The sequence below is a fragment of the Capsicum annuum genome, chromosome 9 (genome assembly GCF_002878395.1).
Source record: "Capsicum annuum cultivar UCD-10X-F1 chromosome 9, UCD10Xv1.1, whole genome shotgun sequence".
In the NCBI taxonomy this organism is placed as follows: Eukaryota; Viridiplantae; Streptophyta; class Magnoliopsida; order Solanales; family Solanaceae; genus Capsicum; species Capsicum annuum.
Genome location: NC_061119.1, coordinates 58,834,388 through 58,860,476, shown reverse-complemented (window position 1 = coordinate 58,860,476; position 26,089 = coordinate 58,834,388). Strand labels below are relative to the sequence as shown.

General features: G+C 32.5%; 2 protein-coding genes across 14 annotated transcripts in view; one reads left to right on the top strand and one right to left on the bottom strand.

Moving 5' to 3' along the window:
* LOC107879482 (aspartate--tRNA ligase, chloroplastic/mitochondrial) overlaps positions 1-22,217 on the bottom strand; it is a 32,617-nt gene extending 10,400 nt beyond the window's left edge. The window contains exons 1-4 of one of the 4 annotated variants that reach the window (XR_007044836.1): positions 21,734-22,217; positions 20,857-21,000; positions 19,280-19,389; positions 11,817-18,450 (exon numbers count right to left, since the gene is read on the bottom strand). Coding sequence is in view for 2 of the 4 variants with exons in the window: in XM_047396803.1 (XP_047252759.1) it covers positions 19,129-19,192; positions 19,280-19,389; positions 20,857-20,958 (276 nt within the window). In the remaining 2 variants the exon portion in view is untranslated. Of the gene's footprint in view, positions 1-11,816; positions 18,510-18,829; positions 19,193-19,279; positions 19,390-20,856; positions 21,001-21,733 lie in introns of those variants that run through there. The other 3 variants (XR_007044837.1, XM_047396803.1, XM_047396802.1) reach the window with 3 other exon arrangements.
* LOC107842763 lies at positions 5,542-13,069 on the top strand. 10 transcript variants are annotated; one of them, XR_007044833.1, is made up of 5 exons: positions 5,542-5,915; positions 6,012-6,255; positions 6,383-6,428; positions 6,516-11,418; positions 11,531-13,069. XR_007044833.1 is itself a non-coding variant. In XM_016686748.2 (5 exons), exons 1-5 carry the CDS (start codon positions 5,647-5,649, stop codon positions 6,558-6,560), a joined length of 294 nt encoding a protein of 97 aa, XP_016542234.1. In that variant the 5' UTR covers positions 5,543-5,646; the 3' UTR covers positions 6,561-6,906. The 10 variants fall into 10 exon arrangements, 2 of the variants coding, with proteins under 2 accessions (XP_016542234.1, XP_016542235.1); XM_016686748.2 differs by lacking the exon at positions 11,531-13,069 and having other exon boundaries at positions 5,543-5,693; positions 5,842-5,915; positions 6,180-6,255; positions 6,377-6,428; positions 6,516-6,906; XR_007044835.1 differs by lacking the exon at positions 11,531-13,069 and having other exon boundaries at positions 5,545-5,693; positions 5,842-5,915; positions 6,020-6,255; positions 6,516-6,906.
* Positions 22,218-26,089: the final 3,872 nt, after the last annotated feature.

Sequence of the window (26,089 nt, the reverse complement as noted above, 5' to 3'; positions counted from 1 at the left end):
ATCAGAAAGTAAAGGTTTTCTCCCAAGGGGGAGATGGTGTGTTGCGTTACCAGGGTAGATTGCGTGTTCCATTTGTTGATAAGTTAAGACAATAAATTCTTGTAGAAGAGTCTGGTGTGCGGTACTCTATTCATCCAGGGGCTATGAAGATGTACCGCGATCTGTGGGAAATCTATTGGTGGTGTGGGATAAAGTGGGATATTGCAGAATTTGTAGCTAAGTGCTCTACTTGTCAACAAGTTAATATTGAGCATAAGAAGCCTAGTGGGTCTATTCAGGAGTTCAGTATTCCCACTTGGAAGTGAGAGGTAACGAACATGGATTTTATGACAGGTTTGCCTCGTACTTGTCAGTAACATAATTCAATTTGAGTCATTATGGAGAGGGCGACCAAATCAGCCCATTTCTTACCAGTTCATACTTCTTATTTAGACAAGGACTGTGCCAAGCTCTATATTAGAGAGTTGGTTAGGTTGAACGGTGTTTCGTTGTCTATCATCTCAGACAGAGGTACTCAGTTCACCTCTCACTTTTGGAAATCTTTTTAGAAGGCTCTTGGTACCTAAGTTCACCTCAGTCCAACTTTCACCCTCAGACAGATAGTCAGGCAGAGAGGACTATTCAGACTCTTGAAGACATATTGAGAGCATGTGTAGTTGACTTTAAGGGAAGTTGGTATGACCACTTGCCTTTGATTGAATTCACGTATAATAATAGCTATCATCCCAGTATTCAGATGGCTCCATTCGAGGCTCTATATGAAAGGAGATGTAGGTCTATGATTGGTTGGTTTGAGGTAGGTGAAATCGCTTTGATAGGGCCTGACTTGGTGTTTGATGCTTTGGATAAAGTTCAGTTAATCTGAGAAAGGCTTAAGGCAGCCCAAAGCCAACAAAAATCTTATGTAAATGTGAGAAGAAAGGATCTTGAGTTTGAGATTTGAGATTTTGTATATCTAAAAATCTTTCCCATGAAGGAGTTAAACAGGTTTGGTAAGAAGGGGAAGCTTAATCCTCGATATGTTGACCCTTACAGAGTTTTGAGATATTTAGAAAAGGTGGCTTATGAGCTTGAGTTACCTGCAGACTTAGCATCAGTGCACCCAATATTCCATATCTCTTTGTTGAAGAAGTGTATTGGTGACCCAGTTGTATTTGTTCCCTTAGAAAGTGTGGATGTTCAGAACAGCCTTTCTTACAAAGAAATTCTAGTCGAGATCCTTGATCGACAAATTCGTAGACCTGAAAAAAGAAGTTCCACTAGTCAAGGTTCTTTGGCAAAATCAGTCCGTTGAGGGAGCGTCTTAGGAAGCAGAAGAATATATGCGGACTAAGAACCCTCATATTTTCTTCGCAAACTCAAACCCAACATAAGGTAACAATCTTCATAGAATTTCTCTTTTCTATGCTCAGTTTCAGCTACATATCATTCTCATATCAGTCATGCATTCACAAAATCACTTCAGTCATATGTCATGTTTCAGACTCATTCATGTAATAATGTTTTCATCATGTATATTCAACATGTAACCTAAATTTCCCAGTTCTTCAGCTTAACCAATCTCATTCGAGGACGAATGTTCCTAAGGGGGAGATATTGTAATACCCCCAAAATCCAAACCAATCTTAGAACCATGTTTCAAGCTCATGCATAGTACATTTTAGTTCTTTGGTAGTTTTACGAGTGAGTTTAATGTATATTAAGGCCTCAAACAACTCCCAGCTATTTGACGAATCAAAATATTCCTTACCGATTGAATTTTCGGGAAAAATATTGCTTTAGTCAACTTCAAACGAGCATATCTTTTTATATACTTAGAATTTTCCAGCTCAAGACCCAGCAAATGATAGGAAATTGAACTATCTTTTCAACGATACCAATTTCTCCCAAATTTGATACTTGGGTGAGAAGTTATGACACTCTTAATGAAAAATAGTAGCCCAACGCGATAATGCCGTGCCATGGTGATGGCCAAAATCACATTCTTCCTTATCCAGTGGACCACCACAATAATGCTGCATCGCACCAATGGTCAAATTCGTGTTCACTGGGGCACCGCGGTGGCGCCACATCGCGCCAAGGTACCAGTTCGGAATTGTCCATTTCCAGTGGTGCAACGCGATGGAACCGCGTCGCGCCGTTGGACAAAATGGGGATTGTACTCTTTCCAGTGGCCTGACGCAATAAGAATCGAGTCGCGTCGGAGCCAAAAATCGGGATTTCTAGTTTCGCGATTTATTTTCCAGGGACCGTTTGGTCTTTTTCCATGGCCCCAAATCCATCCAAAACACGTAATACAACCCTAAAGGGGCATTATGTGCCCCATTACTCATAATTCCTCTCCAAGAAACTAATCATCTCTCAAGAACAAAACCTTAGCCTTCAAGATTCAAGATCAATTCTTAAAAAAAAAACAAGAACTCACACGAATTTACCAACCCAGGTGTGTTAAATGTTCATCCATGGATCTCTTCCACCCATGGAGTCCAAATATCCAATTTTAATTTAAAAGTTGTGATCTTTACAAGTTTTTGTGATTTTTAATTACGATTTTAACCATGAATTCCCATGAATTGAAATCCTATACCATGTTTACATGAAATTGTTGTTGTTATTAAACCCCACCCGTTTGAATAATGTTATTGCTGATTTAAATTATAATTAGTGATGTTGATATTGAAATCATGGTATTTTCACAAGCTTTAAACTATTTCCATGCTTAGCTTAAACTATAAATATCAAGTGTTTGATGAAATGCCTACAAGAACGAATTCTGAGTGAATGCTTTCATATTATGTCCCCCAAAGTTTTAGTACTATTATACTATTATTGCTATCGAGTCCCAAGGGTTATGAATACTCGAAAACTTAGCTGTTTACTTAGCCTCAGTATCTTCAGATTAGTTTTAGACATGTTATGACCAATATCAGTTCAGTCAGTTATCATGATTAGTTAAACTTAGAATAGTCCATTATTTCGAGTCAATTTAGTTGGGAGTAGGATTTAGCACCGAGCGAGTGCCGGGATGACGACTTCCTCGTCAGTTAGGTAGATTCGTTAGTAGCAGTCTCTGTACTTTAGAACTACGTAGCCACTATAGGATTTGAGGATTCACTCATTAGTTCAAGCTTAACTACCTCCCAAGGGTCACCCGTCAGTTTAGGTTTGACACCCTTAGTCCTTCAGGACAACACTTTAGTGGATCCACACAGCCAGTGTTAGTACCCGTGGCATGGTACTAACACCCTTCCAACTAAGGTCACAAGTTGGACCCCAAATTACTTATTGGGGTATGTCGATTAGATGATAGCTCTCACAGTCTCAGTTCAGTATTCAGTATACTTCAGTTCATACTTGTATTGACCATAGTATACAAATATCAGTTATTCAGTTACCAGATTTCAGTATTTCAGTTTATAGATTATATTCAGAATATGTTTTTTACTTGGTCATGCATTCTCAGTATTTACAGATTTTATACTTCCTAAATAGTACTTCATGCTATTCATTCATTCATTCATTCAGTTACTACTCCTGTACATGAAACTATACATATCAACCTACCTCAATTAGCATACCAGTACATTCAAAGTACTGATCGTATACTCGTTTCTTGTGCTATGATGTATCTTATCATAGGTTCGGATGCTCAGTTCCTGGATCTTGCATAGACTCTCCAGATTATCAAGCATAGCAGTGGTAAGTCCTCATATTTCGAGGACATGGTTTATTCATCTCAATTATTTCATTAGTTTCAGTACTTTTCTCATTCAGTCGGAGTTAGTTGGGGGTTTGTCCCATCAACTTCATAGTTAGTCAGTAGAGGCTTTTCAGACTAGTACAGATAGTTAGTCAGTCTTTAGTTTTCAATTTGTATTATCAAAAGTTATATCAGCATTCTCAGATTTATTTTACAAACTTTAATAGAGCTATGATTTAAAACCTTATGTCATTCCTTAGTTAAATTTTGCATATGATCTATTGTTATCAGTTTTATTCAGTGCTCACAGCAGGTACCAGCTCATGAGTTAGCTTGTGGTCCCTCGGGACTGTAAGCACCGTGCGACGCCAAGGGTATACTGTCGGGGCATTGCAGATTTGCTCCACAAAATAAAAGAGAATTCGTTACTTTCTTAAATAAATAACAATTCTATTTTAAATGTATCACAACCTATATTCATCACGATAAAACAGACATATCTCAAATATATAAATTCAGGATATGATGTAATTAAATATAATCATGGGATAAAGCGTTAGAACCCATAAAATTTTAGGATTTATCTAACTTACCCATCTTTTTATAGATACAAATTTTTTAACTTAAAAATATTTTACTTTTTTTGTATAGAATATGTATATGTATAAGATATCTATAGAAATTATTTAGAAGGTGTATAAAAACAGTATAGAACAAGCCAACAAATTGAAATGGCTAGAAAATAAAATTTAAATTTCATGGCCATTTTCGTGGAATTTGTTTGATCCGAAGTGTCATTTTTGTACTTTCTCCTTAGAAATACTTATGAAAAAAATTTAAGCGAGCCTCATCTAAGATGTCAAATTAATTTAAAATATCAAGAGTTAATTTATCATTTTATGTCTATTGTACCTTTTTATGAAATATTATTAATTTTTAATACTTAAATGACTTATAATAATTAATTAGGTGTGATATATTAAAATTACGGTTGAAGCAAACATGTCATAAACGTCTATTTTAATTTTTTTTTATTAAATATCTTTAATTTTCTAATACGTAAATGACATATAATAATTAATTAAGGGTGATATAGTAAAATCATGGAGCAAGCAAACAACTGAAAGCAGGCATGACAACCGCCAACTGCCTATTTGAGTTGTCAACTAACTGACACTTATATATAGTAGATATAAGAGTGAGTGAGCAGCTTCTCATCGTCCTCCTTGCTGACCATTCAGCTGCTTCGTAACTTTACTATATCACCCCTAATTAATGATTATATATCATTTAAGTATTAAAAAATTAATAATATTTAATAAAAAAAATAAATATTTATGACATATCCGCTTTAGCTGCACCAATTGTAATTTACTATATCATCTCTAATTAATTATTTAAGTCAACTAAATATTAAAAAATTATTATAAAGTTATCTAAGTATTAAAAAAATTAATAATATTTAATGCTAAATTAACTTGACATTTTATATGAGACCCATTTAATTTTTTTCACAAGTATTTTCCTTATAGTAATTTTGCTATATCACTTTTAATTAATTATTATAGGTTATTTAAAACATGTCTGCTTAATTGCTTCACTTCTTCAATCATGATTTTACTATATCACCCTTAATTGATTATTATGTCCATCTAAGCATTGTGTCGCTTAAGTTGGAATAGAATAAAAGTTTTATAAATCATAATACTTAAAAAATTAATTTATTAAAAAAGTTTTTTTTTTAATATAATTTTTGTGGCTTTGCAGCCATTTTATTAATAACTAATCAAGAAGTAACAAAACATTGTCTGGCCCAGTGCCAAAATAAAGCAAAGCCTGAACATTGTTGCGGGTCAAGCCCAATTTCCTATTTGACCTAGCTGTGTAAATGAAAGGATACAATACTATTGCCATTTCCATCTTTGGTATCTTCTCCACCATCATTCATGCTCCTAAGCTTTAGCCGGCTCAATTTCAAGCTTCTTCTTCTTCTGTGGGTGATAAAACTTGTTCCATCCTTGTGCTTAGAACTCCCAAATTCTTTAGTTGCTAGCTCAGCATTAGGTTGCTCAAGAACATTCGATTTCTCAACTACTTTGCCTAAATAATGTGCTGATATCTTCGGCTGTTTGTGCTTCCAGTTATGTTCTAGAAACGTCAAACACCGACGCATTGCCAGATTCCCCATATTCGACAGTTACAAGCTTAGCATCAGGTAACTCAAATCATATTCGAATGGACTATTTCTTTCTCAGATCTAATTCTAAATGGTGACTCGATATTTTTAATTTTTTGTGCTTCCACCTCTAAGCATTCCAGAATCGTTCTGCACTGAACTTAACACTTCAAACACCGCTGTATTGTTAGAACTCCCAGATTCTTCAGTTGCTCGCTCAGCATTAGGTTGCTCAAGAACATTCAAGTTCTCAGCTATTTGCCTAAATGCTAAGCTAATATCTTTAGCTGTTTGTGCTTCTAGTACTGGCTTTCCAGAATCTTCCTGTGCACCCGGGCATCCTCAGATTCTCCAGATCCTTCAGTTACAAGCTTAGCAGGTAGCTCAAGCACATTCAAATGCACTATTTCTTTCTCCGAGCTAATTCTAACTACTGACTCAATATCTTCAATTCTTTGTGCGTCCACCTCACCCCTCTCCATTTCGCTAACTCTTTTAAGCTTCAGATGGTTGGGTTGTTTCGAAATGACGAAAAAGGAGAAAGCGTCAAAGGTTTGTATTTCATCCATACATAACCCTTCATCCTTTCTTTATTACTTTGTATCCACTGTGAATATTTTCCTTTCCTTTTTCTGGTAGATGTGCTTCGAAGATGATGGATCCTTTGCTGATGTAGTCTTATGATTGACCTCCTAGGCCGATGGACAGATAAGACGCATCTCCCCTTTATTTTTGGTGATAGTTTTTGTGAGCTAACATTGATTGGCCAATTTGATTTAGCAGCACTATTCATCCTTATATAAGGATTTATAGTTCACTGTAAATTTCTTTGCTACTCAGAATCGTCACTTTTCATGTGTTATGTAGGCTGAACATTTTGTAAATATGGATTTATCCTTGTAGGTCTAATCCTTAAATTAGGAATTTGCATCTTGTCCATATTAAGAATCTTCCTACCTGCTGTAGGTAATTGCTGAAAATTGTTGAATGTTGTTGTATGTTCTGATTGAGTAGCAAGATTTGCTGAATAGTCTGCAAGTGTGTTCCCCTCCCTATAAATGTGTGTGATTGTAGCATTTATGTTAGACATCAGGTTCCTTATCTCATCCACTGCTTCAATCATTTCCCATGGGATTCGCCAGACATTTCTAACAATATTAACCAAAGCCAAAGAATTTGATTCTATTTCCATGTCATGCCAATTCCTTAATGCACACAATCTTACCACCTCTAGTATTGCTGTCATCTCTGCTATCATATTAGTAGTAAAACCCAACCCACCTGCTTGGGCATATATTAAATTTCTCTCATCTCCTCTCGCAACAAATCCATATGCTCCTTGTCCTAGATTGCCCTTAGAATCCCCATCTGTATTGCACTTTAATCTCCCTTGTGTTGGTGGATACCATTTTACTGCATAGCAAAACAACCTTGGTTTGTACTTCTTAAACTTGGTCACCATATCTGCCCAATTGTTTCCTATTTCCTTTACCATTGGGAATTTCAACTGTATAACCTGTTTGAGCAATGTCATCACTTGATTGTTCACACTTTTAAAACTTTAACTCTCTCCATGTTTGAGTTTATTTCTCCTTTTCCACAGAACCCATACAATAATTGTTGGTAACATCTTATAGATTTATTGCAATTTTATGGGTGCTTCTTTAAACCACCATATTCTGATCACATGTGGTAGTTGTGCTCCTTTAATTTTAATACCTGCAAAATCAGCAAACTACTTCCATAGCTTAGTAGCTATGGGAGCTATTAGAAATAAATGCTCTATGGTTTTCTGTTTGGATTCCTCACAGCACCAACATCTTGATACGATTTGAATCCTTAGTTTAACAAGATTGTCATCTGTAGGTATTCTTCCTTTCCAAGCTCTCCATAAAAGAAACATAACTTTGTAGGCAAAATTTTGTTCCAAATAAGTTTACATTCCTCATTGGTCCTCCTTTTCTTCCTTAATACCTCATGTGCATCCTTGACACTGAATTTACCATCTGAAGTAGTCATCCACCAGGCTTTATCCCTTTCTGTTCCATATTGATGCGGTTTAATGGTATCATTTATGTGTTGTATCAGCTCTTCAGAAATACACTCTTTCAGCTTATCCACATTCCAGGAACTATCTTCTGTTATAAATTCTTTGACTTCAATCTCCTCCTCCATATTGTTGCCTTCTTCTATGAAAAATAATGCCCCTAATTGAGTCCAGTTATCAAACCAGAAGCTGACACCTCCATTCTTAATCTGCTAAAAGATATTGTGTTCTATTTTCGCCCTAACCTGTATCATTTTTCTCCAAACTTGTGAATTCTAAAACCCTATGCAATTACAGGATGTTTCTTCTTGCAATACTTATTCCACATAAAATGGCTCCACAAGAGTTTGTAGATGTTATGAAATTCCACCATAGCTTTGCAAACAAAGCATCAGAAACTGTATGCAAAGATCTAAAGCCAATTCTCCCTTCTGATTTTGGATAACACAAATCATCCCATGTAACCCTATTCTTCCCTTTTGAACCTCCTATTTTGCCCCAAAAAAACCTTGCCATCATCTTATGTATTTAATCAATAACACCTTTCGGAGGATTTATTACAGACATCAGATATACTGGCATTGATTGAAGGCCATTACACAACAACACATACCTCCCCCCATAAGTCAACATCCTTCCATGTCAAGCCAGAATTCTTTTAGCAATTTTATTTATGATTTCCTCAAAGTATATCTTCTTTTTTCTTTCATAAAAAATTAGACATCCCAGGTATGTAAATGGGAAATTTCCAATAACAATGCCTGTTAATGTCCACAGCTTGTGCTTATCAGCCATTGAAATTTTCTCATAAACATATATATAGCTCTTGGAGAGATTGATTAAATGTCCAAACACTTTTTCATAGTCCTGTAATACCCTCATCATCTTTTTCACTGAACCTTTATGACCTGAGCAAAAGAGGATTGCATCATCTGCATATGACAAATGATTAATACTTTCACTCCATTTGGGCATTCCAAATCCTATGAACTTCTCATCTTCTTTAAGCTTATTCAGGCTTCTAGCTAAAACTTCAGCAACAGTTATAAATAAAGTGGGTGATAGAGGATCACCTTGTTTTAACCCTCTTAAGGAGTGGAAGAAGCCAAAAACCTTTCCATTTACAATCACTGAGTATCAGTTATTTGAAATTAATCTCCACACCATATCAATCACTCTTTGGAGAAACCCATTTATCTGAAAACTCTTATTAAATACAACCACGACACTCTTATCATTAGCCTTTGCCATATCCAATTTTACAACCAGATTATGGTGCTTATTCCTTTTGTTAATATCTCTAATGATTTTCTGTGCCAGTAAGACATTTTCAGTTATGCTTCTTCCTTTCATGAACCCAGATTGATTCTTTGAAATAATATCAGGTAAACATTTCACAATCCTAGCATGAATAACCTTTGAAATGATCTTATTAATATAAGAACTCAAACTGATTGGCCTTAGGTCAGTCATTCTTTCAAACTTGTCTTTCTTAGGAATTAATACTAGGTTAGTATTTGTAATGTACCTTGGAAGCTCCATCCCACAAAAGAAAGCCATTACTACTATGAAAATATCATTTCCAATTATATCCCAACAGTTTTGAAAAAATTCACCTGAGAAACCATCCGGGCCACTGGCACTATCCTTATTAAGTGAGAAAAATGCATCTTTTACTTCTTCTACAGTTTGAAGCGCTAGACGAATTTAGAGTCTGCATGGACTCAACACTGCCCCAAAATTGGAACTTCTGGTTCCGGCGAACGAATAATCATTGAGTCCTCCTCTTTCCGGACAACACATACAAAGAGACCCGCCGGGGAGGGGGACCAAGCAGGGCATAGCTAGCGGCATAGGAGCCGACTCGGCATCAGCGGCTTCGTGCCGCAGGGGGGACGGCGGGGGAGGCCGGCTCCATGACCCCGGTTGGTTGCCGAAGATGACCCCTCTGCGCTACCATGACGCTATGCCGCGCCTGCACTTCTAGTTATAGAACGCACCTGAGAGCGTTGTCCATATCAATTCGTTGATCCTCCGTAATCAGCTTTGGCAGATTATATATCATTATATATTCCTCCGAAGTTCCTTGTTCAGAGAATTGTTCTTTAAATACCCTAACAGCTTCATCACCAATTTCCCTAGTCTCCTTTAATATCACATCTTTAGCATTTTTAATTTCATTTATTATCAGCTTTCTTCTCCTTCCTATGACATATGAGTGAAAGAATTTAGTATTCCTATCACCATCCTTAAACCATGTCATTCCTGCATTTTGTTTCCAATATTCTTCCTCTATTTTATAATACTGCATCAACTCTTTTTCAGCATTTCTTAATTCCAATCTATTCTCTTCTGAATTGTTCGTCTCCAACTGTATTTCTTTCATCTTTATAAAATCTTCCATTGTAGCCACTTTCTGAAAGAAATTGCCATAAGTCTCTTTGCTCCATCTAACTAATTCACCTTGTAATGCCTTTATTTTTTCATGACTACTTTAAAAGGATTGCCTTCCACCTTTCTGTCCCACACCTTTTTAACCACCATATTGAATTGCTCATGTTTAGTCTAGAAATTTAAAAATCTTAAAGGTTTAGCACCTCTTTTTTGATTAGTGTTGCAGTTTGTATTGGAGCATGATCAGAACCCTGCCTTATTAAATGATGAACTTCTGATGAAGGAAAATCATTCATAAAATCCTGATTACCTAGAATCCTGTCCTGCCTTTTGAATATGCATTCTTCCCCTACTTTACCATTCCACCAAGTGTAATCACTACCAAAATACTTTAAATCCACTAAGCTGCAGTTATTAATACATTGTGAAAAATCAGCAACTTCTTCATAAGTGATTGGCAGTCCACCCCATTTCTCTTCTGATTTCAGAATAACGTTAAAATATCCTCCTACAATCCATGGCTGCTTGATTTGAGAACTTAGAAATTCCAAATCTTCCCATAATTGTAGCCTCTCAATAGCACTGCATCTTGCATATACAACAGTAATATAAATCACCTTTAGCATTGTATTATGAGTGAACTTGACTGTAATTTGTTGTATACTATCAGGCGCTCTCTCTCCTATCCAATCTTTATTCCAAAAAATCCATATTTTTACAGAGATTTACAACAACATTTTCCATCTTCAGTTTTTTTTTCGTATTCATCTATCTGTTGAGGCCCTTGAAAAGGGGGTTCTAGAAGGGCTATGTATGCATATTTGTTCCGCCTTTTCAAATCAGTCAACCTCTCAAATGAATTTTGAGTGTTTACTGATCTGATATTCCAAAATACTATTTTGTCTATCATTGTTTAACCAGTGGTGGTTTAACCATGCTACTCATTGTTTTTTTATTAGCAGCCTTGCTAGACCTCTTCCCTTTATTCAGCTGATTCACATGTCTAGGAGAAAGATCTCCTTGCTTACTGGCCTCCTTTATGTTTTCCTGAATGTCTTCTCTATCTTCATCTTCTACTCTCTCCGCTCCGTCAAGATCCAGGTTCAATTGAGAAGTGACTTCTTTGGCTTAACAAATCTATTATATTTCTGGGTAATATTGCTACACTACCTGCTGATGCTTCTCCTGTGTTACCCTTTTGTGTCTGTTGCAGGATGTTCTCCTCCTTGTGTTGCAGTTACATTTGGAATTGACTTCTCCTTCAAATTATTCATTGAATTATTATCCCTGTCTGCAGTATCCTTCACCACCTAGACTGATTCCCCTGAGGATGGATCCTCAGATGAGGCTTTGTACAAGTCAATTATATTGTTTGTTGGTTTGTCACCTGTACCCTTTTCCTATTCTCCAAATACTTATTCTACCCACTTTTTTGTACTTTCTGTTCCTTTATCAAAGCTTTCATTACCATTTTCATTCTCAGTTTTATCTTCTTGATCTTCCTCCTTCTGACTTTCATTGTCCAAGGGCTCAAACTTGTTATTAGTTATCATACCTGCTGCTTCGTCTTTGTCTTTATGATTCCATCTCATTGTTGCACCTTCTCTCCGATGATATCTTCCCCTTCGTACCCCATTCCTTTGTCTTTTTCACGAAAGTTATTATCTCTGTTCTGTCCATGTTCCTCTTGATCCCTTTTCCTTGCTTCTTTCTCTGTATTTTTCTCTTGTACTATCTTGTCTACTCTTTTCTTCTTTTCCGATTCTTCCTCTTTTGGATATAACTCAGGATGTAACACAAAACATTCCTTCTCATTATGTCCTTGCGACTTGCAGTTCTTGCAATATTTTGGTAAATAATCAAATTTAATTTGTATCCACTTTGCCACAATTTCTCTGTTCTTCTTCTTAATTCCAATATTGATTCTCTTTGGAAATTCACCCAATAAATCCACTTCGACCTTGACTCTTGCACAGCTAGGCCTTGTTTTGTTACATGTTGCCATATCAACTTGTAATGGTTTTCCTACAGTCGCAGCTAGTGAAAAAATTATCTCCTTCCCGAAGAAATTAGGTGGTAACGTAGGCAAGGAAATCCATGCAACAACCATTGATGTTTCTTCTTCTGGATCGAATAAAGGATCCCACTTAAAAGTACGCATTGGAGAATTCTAATTGTTATGAGCAATGTAAAAAATTGGTTTGGAAAGCAAGCTCATGCAATCCTCCAATCTCGAAGCTCGAATAAGCACATATCTATTGCATAATCTACCAATATTAACATCACCTTTTAATCCACATTGTTTTGAAATCAAAGTACGCAATTCTTGTATTATATCCAGCCAACCATATGAGAATTTTCCTACAACTGCGTACTCCAATTCTCCATTAACGGTCATTTGGGAAATCTCGTCTCCCCCCCAAATCACTCTAGGTTCACCATGCAGGTACGTTATAGAGGTTTTAGGGGTAAAGGTATGTGATTTATCTTAGTCGGTTTTAAGGTGGCAGCATAATTCATATCTTCTTTATTGGTGCTTAATGCTTTCATGTTAACAGGTTGAGCAGCCTCCGGCAATGGCTGCCCAACGGCCAGATTGGCCATCGGCGACAGATCTAGGGATTCTTCGAGCTAGGGTTTTGCTAGGGGCATTTGGGCGTTTTTTGATTGTAATTTATTTTAAAAGTATACTTGACTATCAATGCCATAAAATTTTGGACGAGATCGTATATTATTTGAAAATTACATACAATAGTTAACTTAAGAAAATACATAAAAAAAAAAATTACTATAAATCACAATAATTAATAACTTAAAAAAATTTAAAGGTCAATCTGCTTGATTTGGCACAACTTCATTGGTCCTTTCCCATGCCTTCATTTTCATCCATTTAAATTTGTTTCTTATTTCAAAAATATGAAATTTTTTTTGTAAATCACAATAATTAATAAATTAAAAAATTTAAAAGATATAAAACATTTAATTGACTCTCAAAACTATATCAGTGTCACTTAACTTGGAGTAGAAGAAAATATATTATAAATTATTGTAATTTAAAACTTAAATTATTTTAAAATATAATTTACTATCAATGCCATAAAAGTTTGTACAAGAAGAGTAACATATATTATTTGAAAATTAAATAAAAGCTATCATAAATTATAATTTTAATAGTTTAAAATATCTAAAAAAAAGATCTTTTATATATTCCAAAAAAATACGTAAAAATATGATAGATCATAATAATTAACAACTTAAAAATTTAAAAGACAAAATATTTGATTGACTACCGAAATTATATTAGTGTCACTTAAATTAAAATAGTTAAAAATATAATTGACTATCAATGTCACAAAAGTTTGGACAAGGAAAGACATGCATTATTAAAAAATTACATCAAGATTATGATAAATCACAATAGTTAATAACTTAAAATATCTAAAAAGAAAATTTAATCTGTTATAATATTTTTTAAAAATATACGTAAAAAAATACTATGAATCACAATAATTAACAACTTAAATTTTTTTAAAGATATAAAATATTTGATTGAACTCTCGAAATTATATCAGTGCCGCATAAATTGTAATTAGCAAAAAATAATAAATATCATGAATAATTAACAACTTAAATTATTTTAAAAATATAATTGACTATCAATGTCAGAAAAGTTTGACCAAGAAGAGTAACATGTATTATTTAAAAATTGCATACACAATATTATAAATTACAACAGTTAACAACGTAAAATATCTAAAGCATATTAAAAATATGATTGACTATCTAAATTTTATTTGTATCCCATAAACCGAGACAAAAAAATAAGGCTAAATAACACAAATCTCACTATTTTGAAACATTACCTTCTCTCCTTTTTTTTTCAATTAAAAAGTTTCTCTTCGTGATTTTAGTTATTCTTATACATTACTACTTTATATCTGAACTCTATATTTATGAAATTGTGATTAATGAATTTCTTAAATTCAGTAATAACTTTTCAATTTCAAAATTTTTAAACACAACAATAATTTCAATGATTAGAATTAGAGATTGAAAAATTTTGGGTTGATTTTGGCAATTACATTCGAATTGTATCCCCTGTAAAAATATACATTATAAATTAATATTAGTTTAATATGCAACAAACTTGAACAAAATTTCTCGAAATTTGAAAATATAAAACAATGCTTAATATTCATGTCTAATATTCTTTCATATGCATAACAATGTTATGTATATACGCTGAAATAAACACACCTCAACTTGTCTAATAGAGTCATATAGTTATGTATAACACTGTTAATGCATAACATATACATAACTCTATAATATATATGTTTTGAATATAAAACAGTCCAAAAATGTCTGTTTCAACATATATATGTAGCATAATTACGTATATGAGTTGATATACATAACTGTGCTATGTATAATACTGTTAATGCATAATATAGATATAACTTTATAATGTATATGTTCTGAAATAAACAGTCCATCAGTGTTTGTTTCACCACATATACATAACAAATTTAAGTATATGGGCTCATATAGATAATAATGTTATATATATAGTATGAAGTAACAACAAATTTCATACATATATATATATATATATGATATGACATAAAAATTCTCGACAATATCAAATTTCATACATATACATACCTTTTTTTCTTCTTTTTTTTGTCTTTTTTAATTTCCCAACAACAATGATATCACCAACATCGATCCAAACTTACTTGTGCATCTTATCACATATAAGACAAAGATATTTAGTATCATCAATACACATAGCTTCACATCTTTCATTACCAAGCATATGTAGGACTTTATCAAAATTGTTGATTGATACAACGAAGAAGGAGGGGCAGAGAGAGACGGAATTTATGAAACTATATAGGGTGTAAAACATAAGGATCTTTATTAATATTAGAAACTTTAGTTAGCTTTCAAGGATTTTTGTTTGCTCGCAGAAAAATTGGTGTTAATAATCTTGTGTTTTCTAGTGTAATTGAAAGGAAAGGACTATTCTGATGCAAACGAATGATGAGAGGAAAGAGAAAGTCAGGTAATAGAGTCAAAATGATATATTAGGTAATTTACTCCTTACTCCCCCCTCGCTGTCCCCCTCAAATCCTTGATTTTAGATACTTTGTAAGATACTATATGAATTATAGAGAGAAAAATGGTAAAAATGAGATATTTATAATTAATTTAGAATTTAAGATATTGTGTTTAGAACGTAAAGTTTAGTTTTAAGTAATTTTTTCAAAAAATAACATATATGGCACGAGCTACTGACATCTAGTCCTATATACAAAGTAAAGATGACAGCCATGGCATTTTCTTGAAAAATAATGAGTTTCTTCTTTATTTTTTAGTATTTGATAAGTTAAGAGGTGGGACTTGTGGTCTTGACCGAGAAGAGACAATGATCTTGAAATGTCATTTATAGAACTTGTTTTCTCTACTTTTATTACGAAAGTCTTTTTCTACATTTTAAAGAAACTTGTTTGCATAGAAAAAATATTTTCAAAATATTTTGACTAATCAAACATGAAAAAAAATATCCAAAAATACTTGCCAAATACACCCTAAAAGAAGTATGATTTTGGTAGATAATAGCGTACTTTCCCTCTTTTGTGTTCTTGAATTTCTTTGTGCATACTAATTTTGCAAACATAAAAAGTTTTTATTTTGTTGATATTGTTGACACAAGTGTGTAGAAAAAATGATTTTCGTTGCACGTTTGCATCCTACATGATATATTCTTACATTTTCTTTAATTCCCTCATTTGAAATATTGACCTGTCACTCTATGTGATGTACTTGTAAATTCTAATAGTGCCGTCGCATTTATATATATGTCAGGTTCACATGTCTCTCCCTAATCTCTATGTAGTTGACAATTTTGCTCGTTACATTTCTTCCTTTTAAGCAGCAGAAATATGTTAGATCTTTACTTATAGAGTGTTTGGGAGTACTTATAAGTTGGTCAAAATAACTTATAAGTACTTTTATGCTTATATTGATGTTTGGCAAAATTTTAAGTTACTTAAAATAAATTGATTTTGACTTTTTTTAAGTCAAAATCAATAAGCAGTGCTTATTTTTTCACAAGTTTAAGTTGACTTACAAAATTACCATCCTATCCCTTGCAATTATATGTTATTCCAATTTTACCCTTGCCCTAATTCTCTTTTTCTACCTTCAGCACATTTCCATTTCCACGCTTTCATTTCTCTAACAAAAAACCAACGCCGCTCCTCTCACCAACACATACTTTGTTCTAGATTTTCTCTCAAGTTGTTGCATTTCCTTCGAAATTCCGTAGTAAGTTGTCTCAATCTTTACGTCTTTTTCTTTATTTTTGATTTTTCATCTCCTTTTATTCATAGACAAATCTACAATTTTTGGATTTTTGAAAGAAGTGTTGTTCAACTAGAGATGCAAGCTCGAGTTTACACAAATTAATCTCCAGCGATGATTTAGAAACCCCATTTATGTGTTTAAGGATTTGATTTGAGTTGAAGATGAGTGAGTTTAATATACACCATTATTATTAAATTACATTATTGAATCATCTTTTATTATACGGGTTAATAAAACACAAATTTATATATGTTCTTAAACAACATATGTGCTAAGTGGGCAAATTCCTACTTTTAGATCGATGATCGTTGTACGGTATAGTTATAGGACAATTATGATGATAGTAGTACCTAATTAAGATGCTAACATATCTTGTGATGATAATAGTACTGACAATACTAGCATATTTCTTAATAGAATAGGCAAATAATAAGATGGGATATATCTTAATCTAAAAACTAAAGTAAGTTACCATGTTAAAGCCAATGGAGGAATTTTTTTAAAATTTTGAGAGAGACTGTTTAGAGACACATGTTGCAAAAAATTTTCTTTTCTGCCAAAGAAATCATGTTTTTGGTCTGTTTGGATTTTTTATTCCCTTATTCAGCTATCTCTGCCTTCTCTTTCTGCATTGCTATCCCTGCCTTCTCTTTTGTACAAGTTTGTAATAGCATACATGACAAAACTGTTAAAGATATGTGGCAATTGATATTTATATTCCATCTTCAGATCATTTATATTCCATCATATCGAATGTTAATTTGGTACGAAGTAACGCTAAGTGGGACTATGATGCTCATATTGCTTTTATTGAGGTGTGTGAAAGAGAAATTAGAAAAGGAAATAGACCGAACACTCATTTGAATAAAGATGGATGGAAAAATTTGGGTGACGCGTTTTATAATAGGATGGGAAGAAAATATACTAAAACACAGTTGAAAAATAAGTGGGATAACATGAAACAGGACTGGGCTTTTTATAACCAGTTGATGAGAGAGAATACAGGTTTAGGTTGGGATGCCACAAAAAATACAATCATTGCAGATGACGATTGGTGGAACCAAAAGATTAAGGTGCGTCTCTTGCATTATTTTTATTTCTTTGTTATTTGTCTCATTATTTAATTTACTTAACTAGTTTTTTTTTTCCAGGTGGATCATCGATATAGAAGGTTTAGGAATATGGTTCTTTCTCTTATACGTTATCGCTATGATGCATTATTTTCAGATATTGTTGCTACGGGGTAAAGAGCACGCTCTGCCAATCAAGAATATTTTTCTGAAATTGAAGTAGAGTTGAACAAAGAAAAAACAAATGATTTTGATGATTTTGACCAAGAACACTTCGTTAATCTCAATGATGAAGGAAGTGATGAAAGTGATGACGCACATGATATGAATTCTCCTATGTTTCCCAAATCATCATTAAAAAGACAACTTTTAACTGATGATATAGGATCTAGCAGTCGAGTAAAAAATAGCAGACAAAATCTGCTAGAGAGGAACCGCACTCTATAGTTGAGTTACTATCAAGCAAAAGTACTGCTACATCTCATGCGGTAGAGGATCCCACCATTGACAAGTGTATGGACTTTTTGGCAAGTTGTCCCCCCGTCTGAAATCTACAACTATACAGTAAATTTGTTTCTAAAGAAAGACGTCCGTCAAATATTTCTTAAGATGACTAGTGATGGTGCTCGGAAGTCTTGGTTGGCGAGTTATTAGACATCACAGAGATTCTTCAGAAAACAACTTTTAACACCTACATAAAAATCAATAAATTTCTAAATGCAACTTCTATCCTGGAACTTTTCTCCTGTCCTGGAATTTTATCATGCGTGAATTCCACCGGAAAAAAAAACAGCAAATTGAAAACATAAAAAATTCAACATATTGACACAGAGGGAAGGAAGATACCAGCATGGACATAAAAGAAGAAATATAGAGCACAAAGCCTTATAAAGTTTAACTATTTGCAGCGTGATCCCACCACCTGCCCAAATCCCTATCGGGTCGCTGTAGAGAAAAGACTATTTTTTTTCTTTTCAATAAGTGCGGATAAATGTCACTACTTTGCTGATTTTAGAGTTTACAATTACGTCCCTGAACCAATACGTCTAGTAAATTCAAGACACTTTTCTAAGAAAGAAAAAAGAGATGCAAGACGTTCTTGGTTTTGACCCTTCCCCAATAAGAGTAGAGGATAATGATTAAGTCCCTTATCATCCTTCCAGACCATATTAAGAATTGGTGTGTAAAAAAAGCTCCAGCGTTATATTCATCAAAAAATAAAAGGATTTTCCAGCTAATAATTAATTTCATTGACTTTGATAGCCTACTCTTCCTAGAGAAGCACCACAAATAACCCTTGCAGAAACGGCTCCAGCATCAGCAAACTTCTCCATCCAAAGAAATGTGACGATTGCGAAACAGTGATTAATCAAAGAAATGTGACGATTGAGGACCAGTGATCAATCAAATTAAGTTGATGAGAATTACGGATCCTGGAGCAGATCATGAGGTCTAAACGAAACAGAAAAGAAAAACAAACAAGAGATTCAGCAAACAGCTATAGAAGTTTCATTAGTTACCGCAATCTGATTTCCTCTTTAGCTGAATCTTTTGCATCATCTGCAGTCGTTACCAAGAAGGGCAACTTCAATCTTACTGCATTCAGCACTTGAACATCCTCTGCAGCAACCTGCATGCATAACCAATTAGTGGAAATATATATATGAAAAAAAAAAACACTTTGTTAAGCACCTGGGTATGGAATAATTTTAGCATGATGGGATGTAGACAAGGCCACTAAATAGAGCCAATCAATTAAGAAAAAATAAGAAGATCGTCAAGCAGAAAAACATACTCCAGATAGGAAGATGTGGAGATCGCGGATTAGGGTAGAAGGTTAATGCGTGTGTGGGTTATAGCTAGTAGTTAGGGAGCTCTGGTGTAGCCGGCTTAGTAAGCTTACGACGAGGGGGTGGCCTTTTATTATTTCTTATTTACTGTTTTTACTTTCGTATTGCTCTTATTTTCATGGCTCTCTTAGCTCTATTTGTATTATTTCTCATTTCGTATCTCGGTTATGCCATCCATTCTGCTTCAGGTATTACTATGACCGTGTTAACTATTCTTGATCTTGAGCCGGGGGTCTATCGGAAACAGCCTCTCTAATTTTTCGGAAGTAGCGGTATGGACTGCGTACATTTTACCCTCCCCAGACCCCACTTGGTGGGAATTCACTGGGTTTGTTGTTGTTGTTATTGTGAAGCAGAAGACCAAAAGTCCTTGGATGATAAGAACCTTTGCTTTAAGAGACTTGACTAAGGCCCTATAAAGTTTCTGATTTAATTTGACTAGTAATACCTAGGTGCTTAATGAAAAACTTAACTGCACTTTAGATTAGAGGTCAACTTATCCAAAAGTAAAATGCATGTAATTTGCTCTTTCTCATATCTTTTCAGCAACATTTAGCTATTAATTGCAATACACTAAACTATGGTATAAAAACCATTACTAGTTAATCACACCAATGGGATCAGTTCCATGTCATCCCGTATGTTGTTTAGCTTAGCGTTCATGAAGAGACGTATGCATGCACTCATGGCCCACAGGTGTGGCCTAGTGGTCAATAAAATGGGTGTAGAATCATGAGGTTTCAGGTTCCGGTGATTTTCTTCCCACAGGCTCAAGTCTTGCAGCAGGTACCAGGGAGAACAGTCAAAGTGCATGCACATATTTTTTGAGAGACTAATAAAGAAGATGTCGTCATGACAGCAGTAACCAGAGAAAATTGGGAAGCTAGTGGAAGAGCTCAAAATGGCTTCAAGTAAGATTCTGCAAGATCAGAGCCTTACAAATTGGAACTTCATGTAAGCTACCATAAGTTCCACAACATTTTAAACATTGTTTGAAAGTTTTCCGTTTCATTAAATTAAAAGGTCCATGCTTTGAATATCGTTAATAAACTTTTAAGATATATATATCTTTAGAACTGCCATACGATTCCTAATGGTTACGACTTACTAGAAACCAATTAATGTGATTATACCAAGTACAAAACTAAACTAACATAAATGAGGAGAGACTGAAATTTGACCCTCTACAAAAAAGATGGAAGGAAGAGAGAAATAAGCATGTTGAATAAAAGGTCATCATAAGTTACCTCTATCGTGCCAGTTTTCATCTTTTTGTTGACAGACTCAGCTGGCCTAGGCCGAACAACACCTTCAATGGCAACCACGTATTCAAGTCTCAGACCGTTCATAGTAGAATGAGCATCAGGGAAATCATCAGGAAGTGTAGTAATCTGAAATTGACAGTTTCATCACCAATTAGGGCCAACACATTTACATCAAAATAACACAGTAAAACTTTGACACACTTCAATTTCTACAGATATCAATGCATAAAGAGAAAAATTCAGAGGAGTGATGTTTCAATGTGAAAAATCGGGATACCAATCGGTCAATCAACTTCGCATCAATTCAACACTACTTGCCAGCATATAAATTTCCAGAACCATTCCACACTATTCAGGTCCCATTTCATTCAAATACTGAAGGGGATCCTTGAAGACAACACAGAATAAAAAATCGTAAAGATGTGACATTTCCACATAAAAATGGGGATAACAGACAATCAATCAACCATGACTCAATTGAAAACTAGCTGTCTCTACATAAAGATAAAAACGTCCAAGGATGTGTCCTTGTCATATGAGAATGAGGATGACAACCAATACATCAACCATGTCTCAACGAACATGAATCTTTTATACGACAATATCCATTCCGCTCAACAACAATAACAACACATCCCATTCCTACTGTATTCCCATAAGACATCCATTCCGCTATATCGGTCCCATTTCATTCAAACACTACAACGGGTCGGTTAAAGATAACAACACAGTCAACTTTCAGAAGTGTCAAACTTCAATCACAATACATAAAGATAAAACCTCGAAAAAATGTTGTTACCAATCGATCAACTAGGCCAGAAAATAATGGATTATACAATAAAGAAGGGCAAAATATCACCTGAACAATTACAGTTTGGTCTCTGAGGTTGACGAAAGTAAGACCCCCATGAATCCGATGAAGGGCGACCACCCGTTTAGCCACATCATTTTCTGTCAATTCACCGCAGTATTGATTCCTACTTACCCATTGAAGCGCATCAGTAGTGTTAGGAGGAGGAGATAGAGGAATTCTGTTGTCAGTGACTACAACTTAAGTAGAAGAAGAAGAAGAAGAAAGAGGACGAGGAGGAGGGTTGATGATAAGTGAAGTGGGGCGGCTGTTAATGTGGAAATTGAAAAAGTAGAAAGGTAGACAAGTGAGAGGACAAGGTTTAGAACGAAGGGCAATAGTTGGTAACGAACGAAACAAAAGGGACATGGCCGATTTTTGGCTAATGCTCTTTCTCTTCTGTGGATAAATTGAAGAAGATTGGTCCCAACGGCTAAACAGGTGCTTTGCTTCTACGCTTTTTGTTTATTTATATTTATATTTTCTTCTGTTTCTTTCTTGTGTGAAGGGCCACAACTAACCCCCCTAAAACACCTAACTAAATATTTTTTCTAATTTAAACAACAACAACAAAAAAAAAAATTGTAAGCATACACCTTAACTTATCATATTTACATAAATTTTCACTCTTAAAAATAATTACAAGAATTTCAACTAATTAGGTATCTTCATTAAATATACTGAGAGCTAATTAATTATGTATATCGATAAATTCAAAATCGAGATTTTCAGTAATTATGCAAATTTTTGAGACTTTATGTAATTAAGATCCAAGTTATAAAAATTTATGTTGGTTAACAATTGTTTGATTAAATCGTTGGGATTATCAGTAGTGATAACTGAACTAATGAGATAAGTTGTTTCAAATTTAAAGTTGACATTTAAATCACAAATTAAAATCAGGTCTCAACTATTCAAATAATGTGGACTAGGGCGAAAAATCAGAAAATGCAATACAATAAGAGGGTCATTAGAGCGTAGCTTACGTGAAGGAAGAAGCTATGTTGACTTATTGGTTTAATTGATTTTTAAAAAAAATATACATGGTATACATATTTTATATGAGTAACAGTTGACTTATTGATTTGATTTATTTCATTTCATAATAAAAGTATACATGCTATATGTATACATATGTGTCTGAGTCTTGTATTATTTCTAATTAAAAATAAATATGTGTCAAGTTTGCGATTATTAAAAATTCAATAGAATCAGGTAAAAATGAAAAGTTAGAAATGATATAGATTTTTAAAAGGTAAAGAAGAATTTAGTTATGTAAAAACCGCTTCCATCAAAGATACAAACTAACATAAAATAAACTCCTTCGAACATCATTTTTATTATTTTCGGAATTTTAAAGTACGCATTAATATAGAGTATCAAAGAACAAAATTCAGATATATTATTTTCTAAAAGAACTAGTAAATCGGACTACACTTCACGCAATTATAAAAGAATTCACATTAGTTAGTTATGAAATCACTCTTTATTCTTGACGTTCAATAATCAAAAAATAAATTATTACAACTATAAAAATACCTTCAAATTAACTTAAAATAAAATGTATAATTTTTAGTCAGAAATATTTCATAAACTTAATTTTTAAAACAAAGTCAACAAATTCAAATCATAACAAAATTTATGAAAATGTAAAATATCATAACACTACACTATTCAAATATTTCCTCTAATATTCATCATTTAGAAATATTAAATTTTATGAAATAATTAGTTTTAGGTGATTTTTTTGGGGGATCTTTCAAAAATAGCTATATTTTGCTGGAAAACTCACCTTTCATAGCCATATTTTATATAATTACCATTTATAGCCGTTGTATTCAATTTACGTCCGTTGTATTCGATTTTATCAATAGTCCGTATTCATATAAAATATAAATACAGTACCATTTAGCTGTTGTATTCGATTTACAGCCGTTGTATTCACTTTTACTTAGTGGTTTGTATTCGTAAAAACATAAATACACTCCATATTTAGTCTTGCCAAAAACACTACCCTTTTTTTTCTTTTTCTTTTTTTTTATATTTCTTCTCTTTTTTGTTTTCCTCGGTTTTTTCTTCTTCTTTTTTCTAATGTTTCTTATTTTTATTTTTTTCATTTTTTTTATATATTTTTTCCCTCTTCTATCTCTCTTTCTTTTTTTTTTCTTTATTATTTTTTTGTTCTATTTTATATTTTTGATATTTTTAAAAAATATAACTACTCGAGCACAAGTCATTGATGATAACGTAAACACCATAATTGTTTATCTATTTGTAGTCACACCGTCATTTATATTTTTGTATTCATTGATACAATTGTATTTGTATTTGTATTTTAAAGTTCGCATTTATATTTGTATTTTGTAGTTTGCGTTTATATTTGTATTTTATAGTTCGCACTTGTATTTGTATTTGTTAGTTCGCACCATCATTTGTATTTTATAAAATTCGCACTTGTATTTTAAAGAACTGTTTTGTATTTGTATTTTATATTTGACTGTATATTATATTGGATTATATTTGTATTGTGATTTTATTGTGTTTGTATATTTAGATTATATTTGTATTCTATTTTCGTCGATGTCTTTTTTATTTTTAAAGAATTATTTTGTATTTGTAAGTTGATTACATATTGTATTTAGCCGTGATTATGTACAATTTATCATTTGTATTTGTATACAAACAAGTAAATGCATTAATTATATCTTCTTGATTCTAAAATATATAAATATGCAATGTATCATTTGATACAAATGGATCGTTTTGTATTTGTATGTAAAAATTATTATTCATATTTGTAAATAAATAAATATCATTTGATACAAATAAAATTACAAATAAATGAAACCAACGATTTTAAAAATACAAATACATATTATATTTTTATAAAATTTGAATTGTATTTATTTGTATTAATAAATATATCTTGTATAAATAAATACAAACAAATATTCATAAAAAGAAAATCAATCATTCCTTTTCAATAATTAAAAAATACAAATATAGTTCACACTTGTATCTATATATTATCGCATTTGTATTTGTATTTTATAGTTACCACTTGTATTTATATGTTATAATTCGTCTCTCTATTTATATTTTATAATTTGCACTTGTATTTATATTTACTAGTTCACACAAATGAAAAGAAAGAAAAAAAAAAGAAGAAAAAATACAAAAAAGGAAGGAGAGAAAAAATAAAAAAAGAAAACCAAAAATAAAAAATTGAAAAAAGAAAGAAGAATGAGAAAAAAGAAAAGGTAAAGAAAAAAAGAAGAAAAAATATATATAAAAAAAAGTGTAATAGAAAATAGAGAAAAAAATAAAAAAAAATACAAAAGAAAAAAACAAAAAAATTGGAAAAAGAAAAGAAAGAGAAAACGAAAAAAAGGAAAAGAAAAAAAGAAGGAAAAAACTGAAAAAGGAAAAAAAAAGTAATAGAAAATAGAGAAAAAAAATAATGGGAGAGACTATGAATTGTAATTATGAAAAAATTAATAGGCAAGAGAAGGTTATGAATTGTAATTAATTGAAGCTAGGTTCAATAAAGTAATTAGGAGTCAATATTGGCTAAGTTGTGTAATTATCCCAATTTTTTTTCTCATTTTTGTATCTTAATATATATATATTTATTTATTTATTTATCTTCTCATTTTACTGCATTCTTTTGTATCTTCTTTTGGGATCTTATCTCCAAAAATCTCATTTTACTGCATTCTTTATAAAATTTATTTTGTTTCCTTTCTTAGTTTTCTATCTTCTCTCATATCATTTTTCCTTTTTTCATTTTAAATATTATTCATTTTTTCATTCTCCTCACAATCAATCCTTACCTTCTCAATAACCTCTTTAAATTGCCACCTACTATTTTTACTTCATCTTCTATTTATAGTTTTTAAATTTCTTTATAGATAAGGGTTAAAGAATTAACAAAAATATATATTAATCAAATCATCCTTCTACTTAATTATTCATTAAAAGTTATGCAAAATCTATACATGTCAATTATTTTGAGATGGAAAAAATATATAATAAGAGAACATAAATATTTTAATTTAAATATTTGCACTTATAAAATATCATGATTTTTATATTTTAATATTCATTTATAATGAAATTCATCTTTTAAATACCAACAATTATTACTATTGATACTTACCTTATGTAACTACTATGCATAATGCATGATATGATAAATATCATTAAATATCATAATTTTTTATAATTTAATATTTATTTATAAATAATTATTACTATTGATTATTACCTTTTTAATAGCAATAGGTACTGCATTGATTACTACAATTTCCTTAAAAAACGTAAGATAAAAGATTTTTTAGGAAAAGATGTTTTTTTATGCAATAA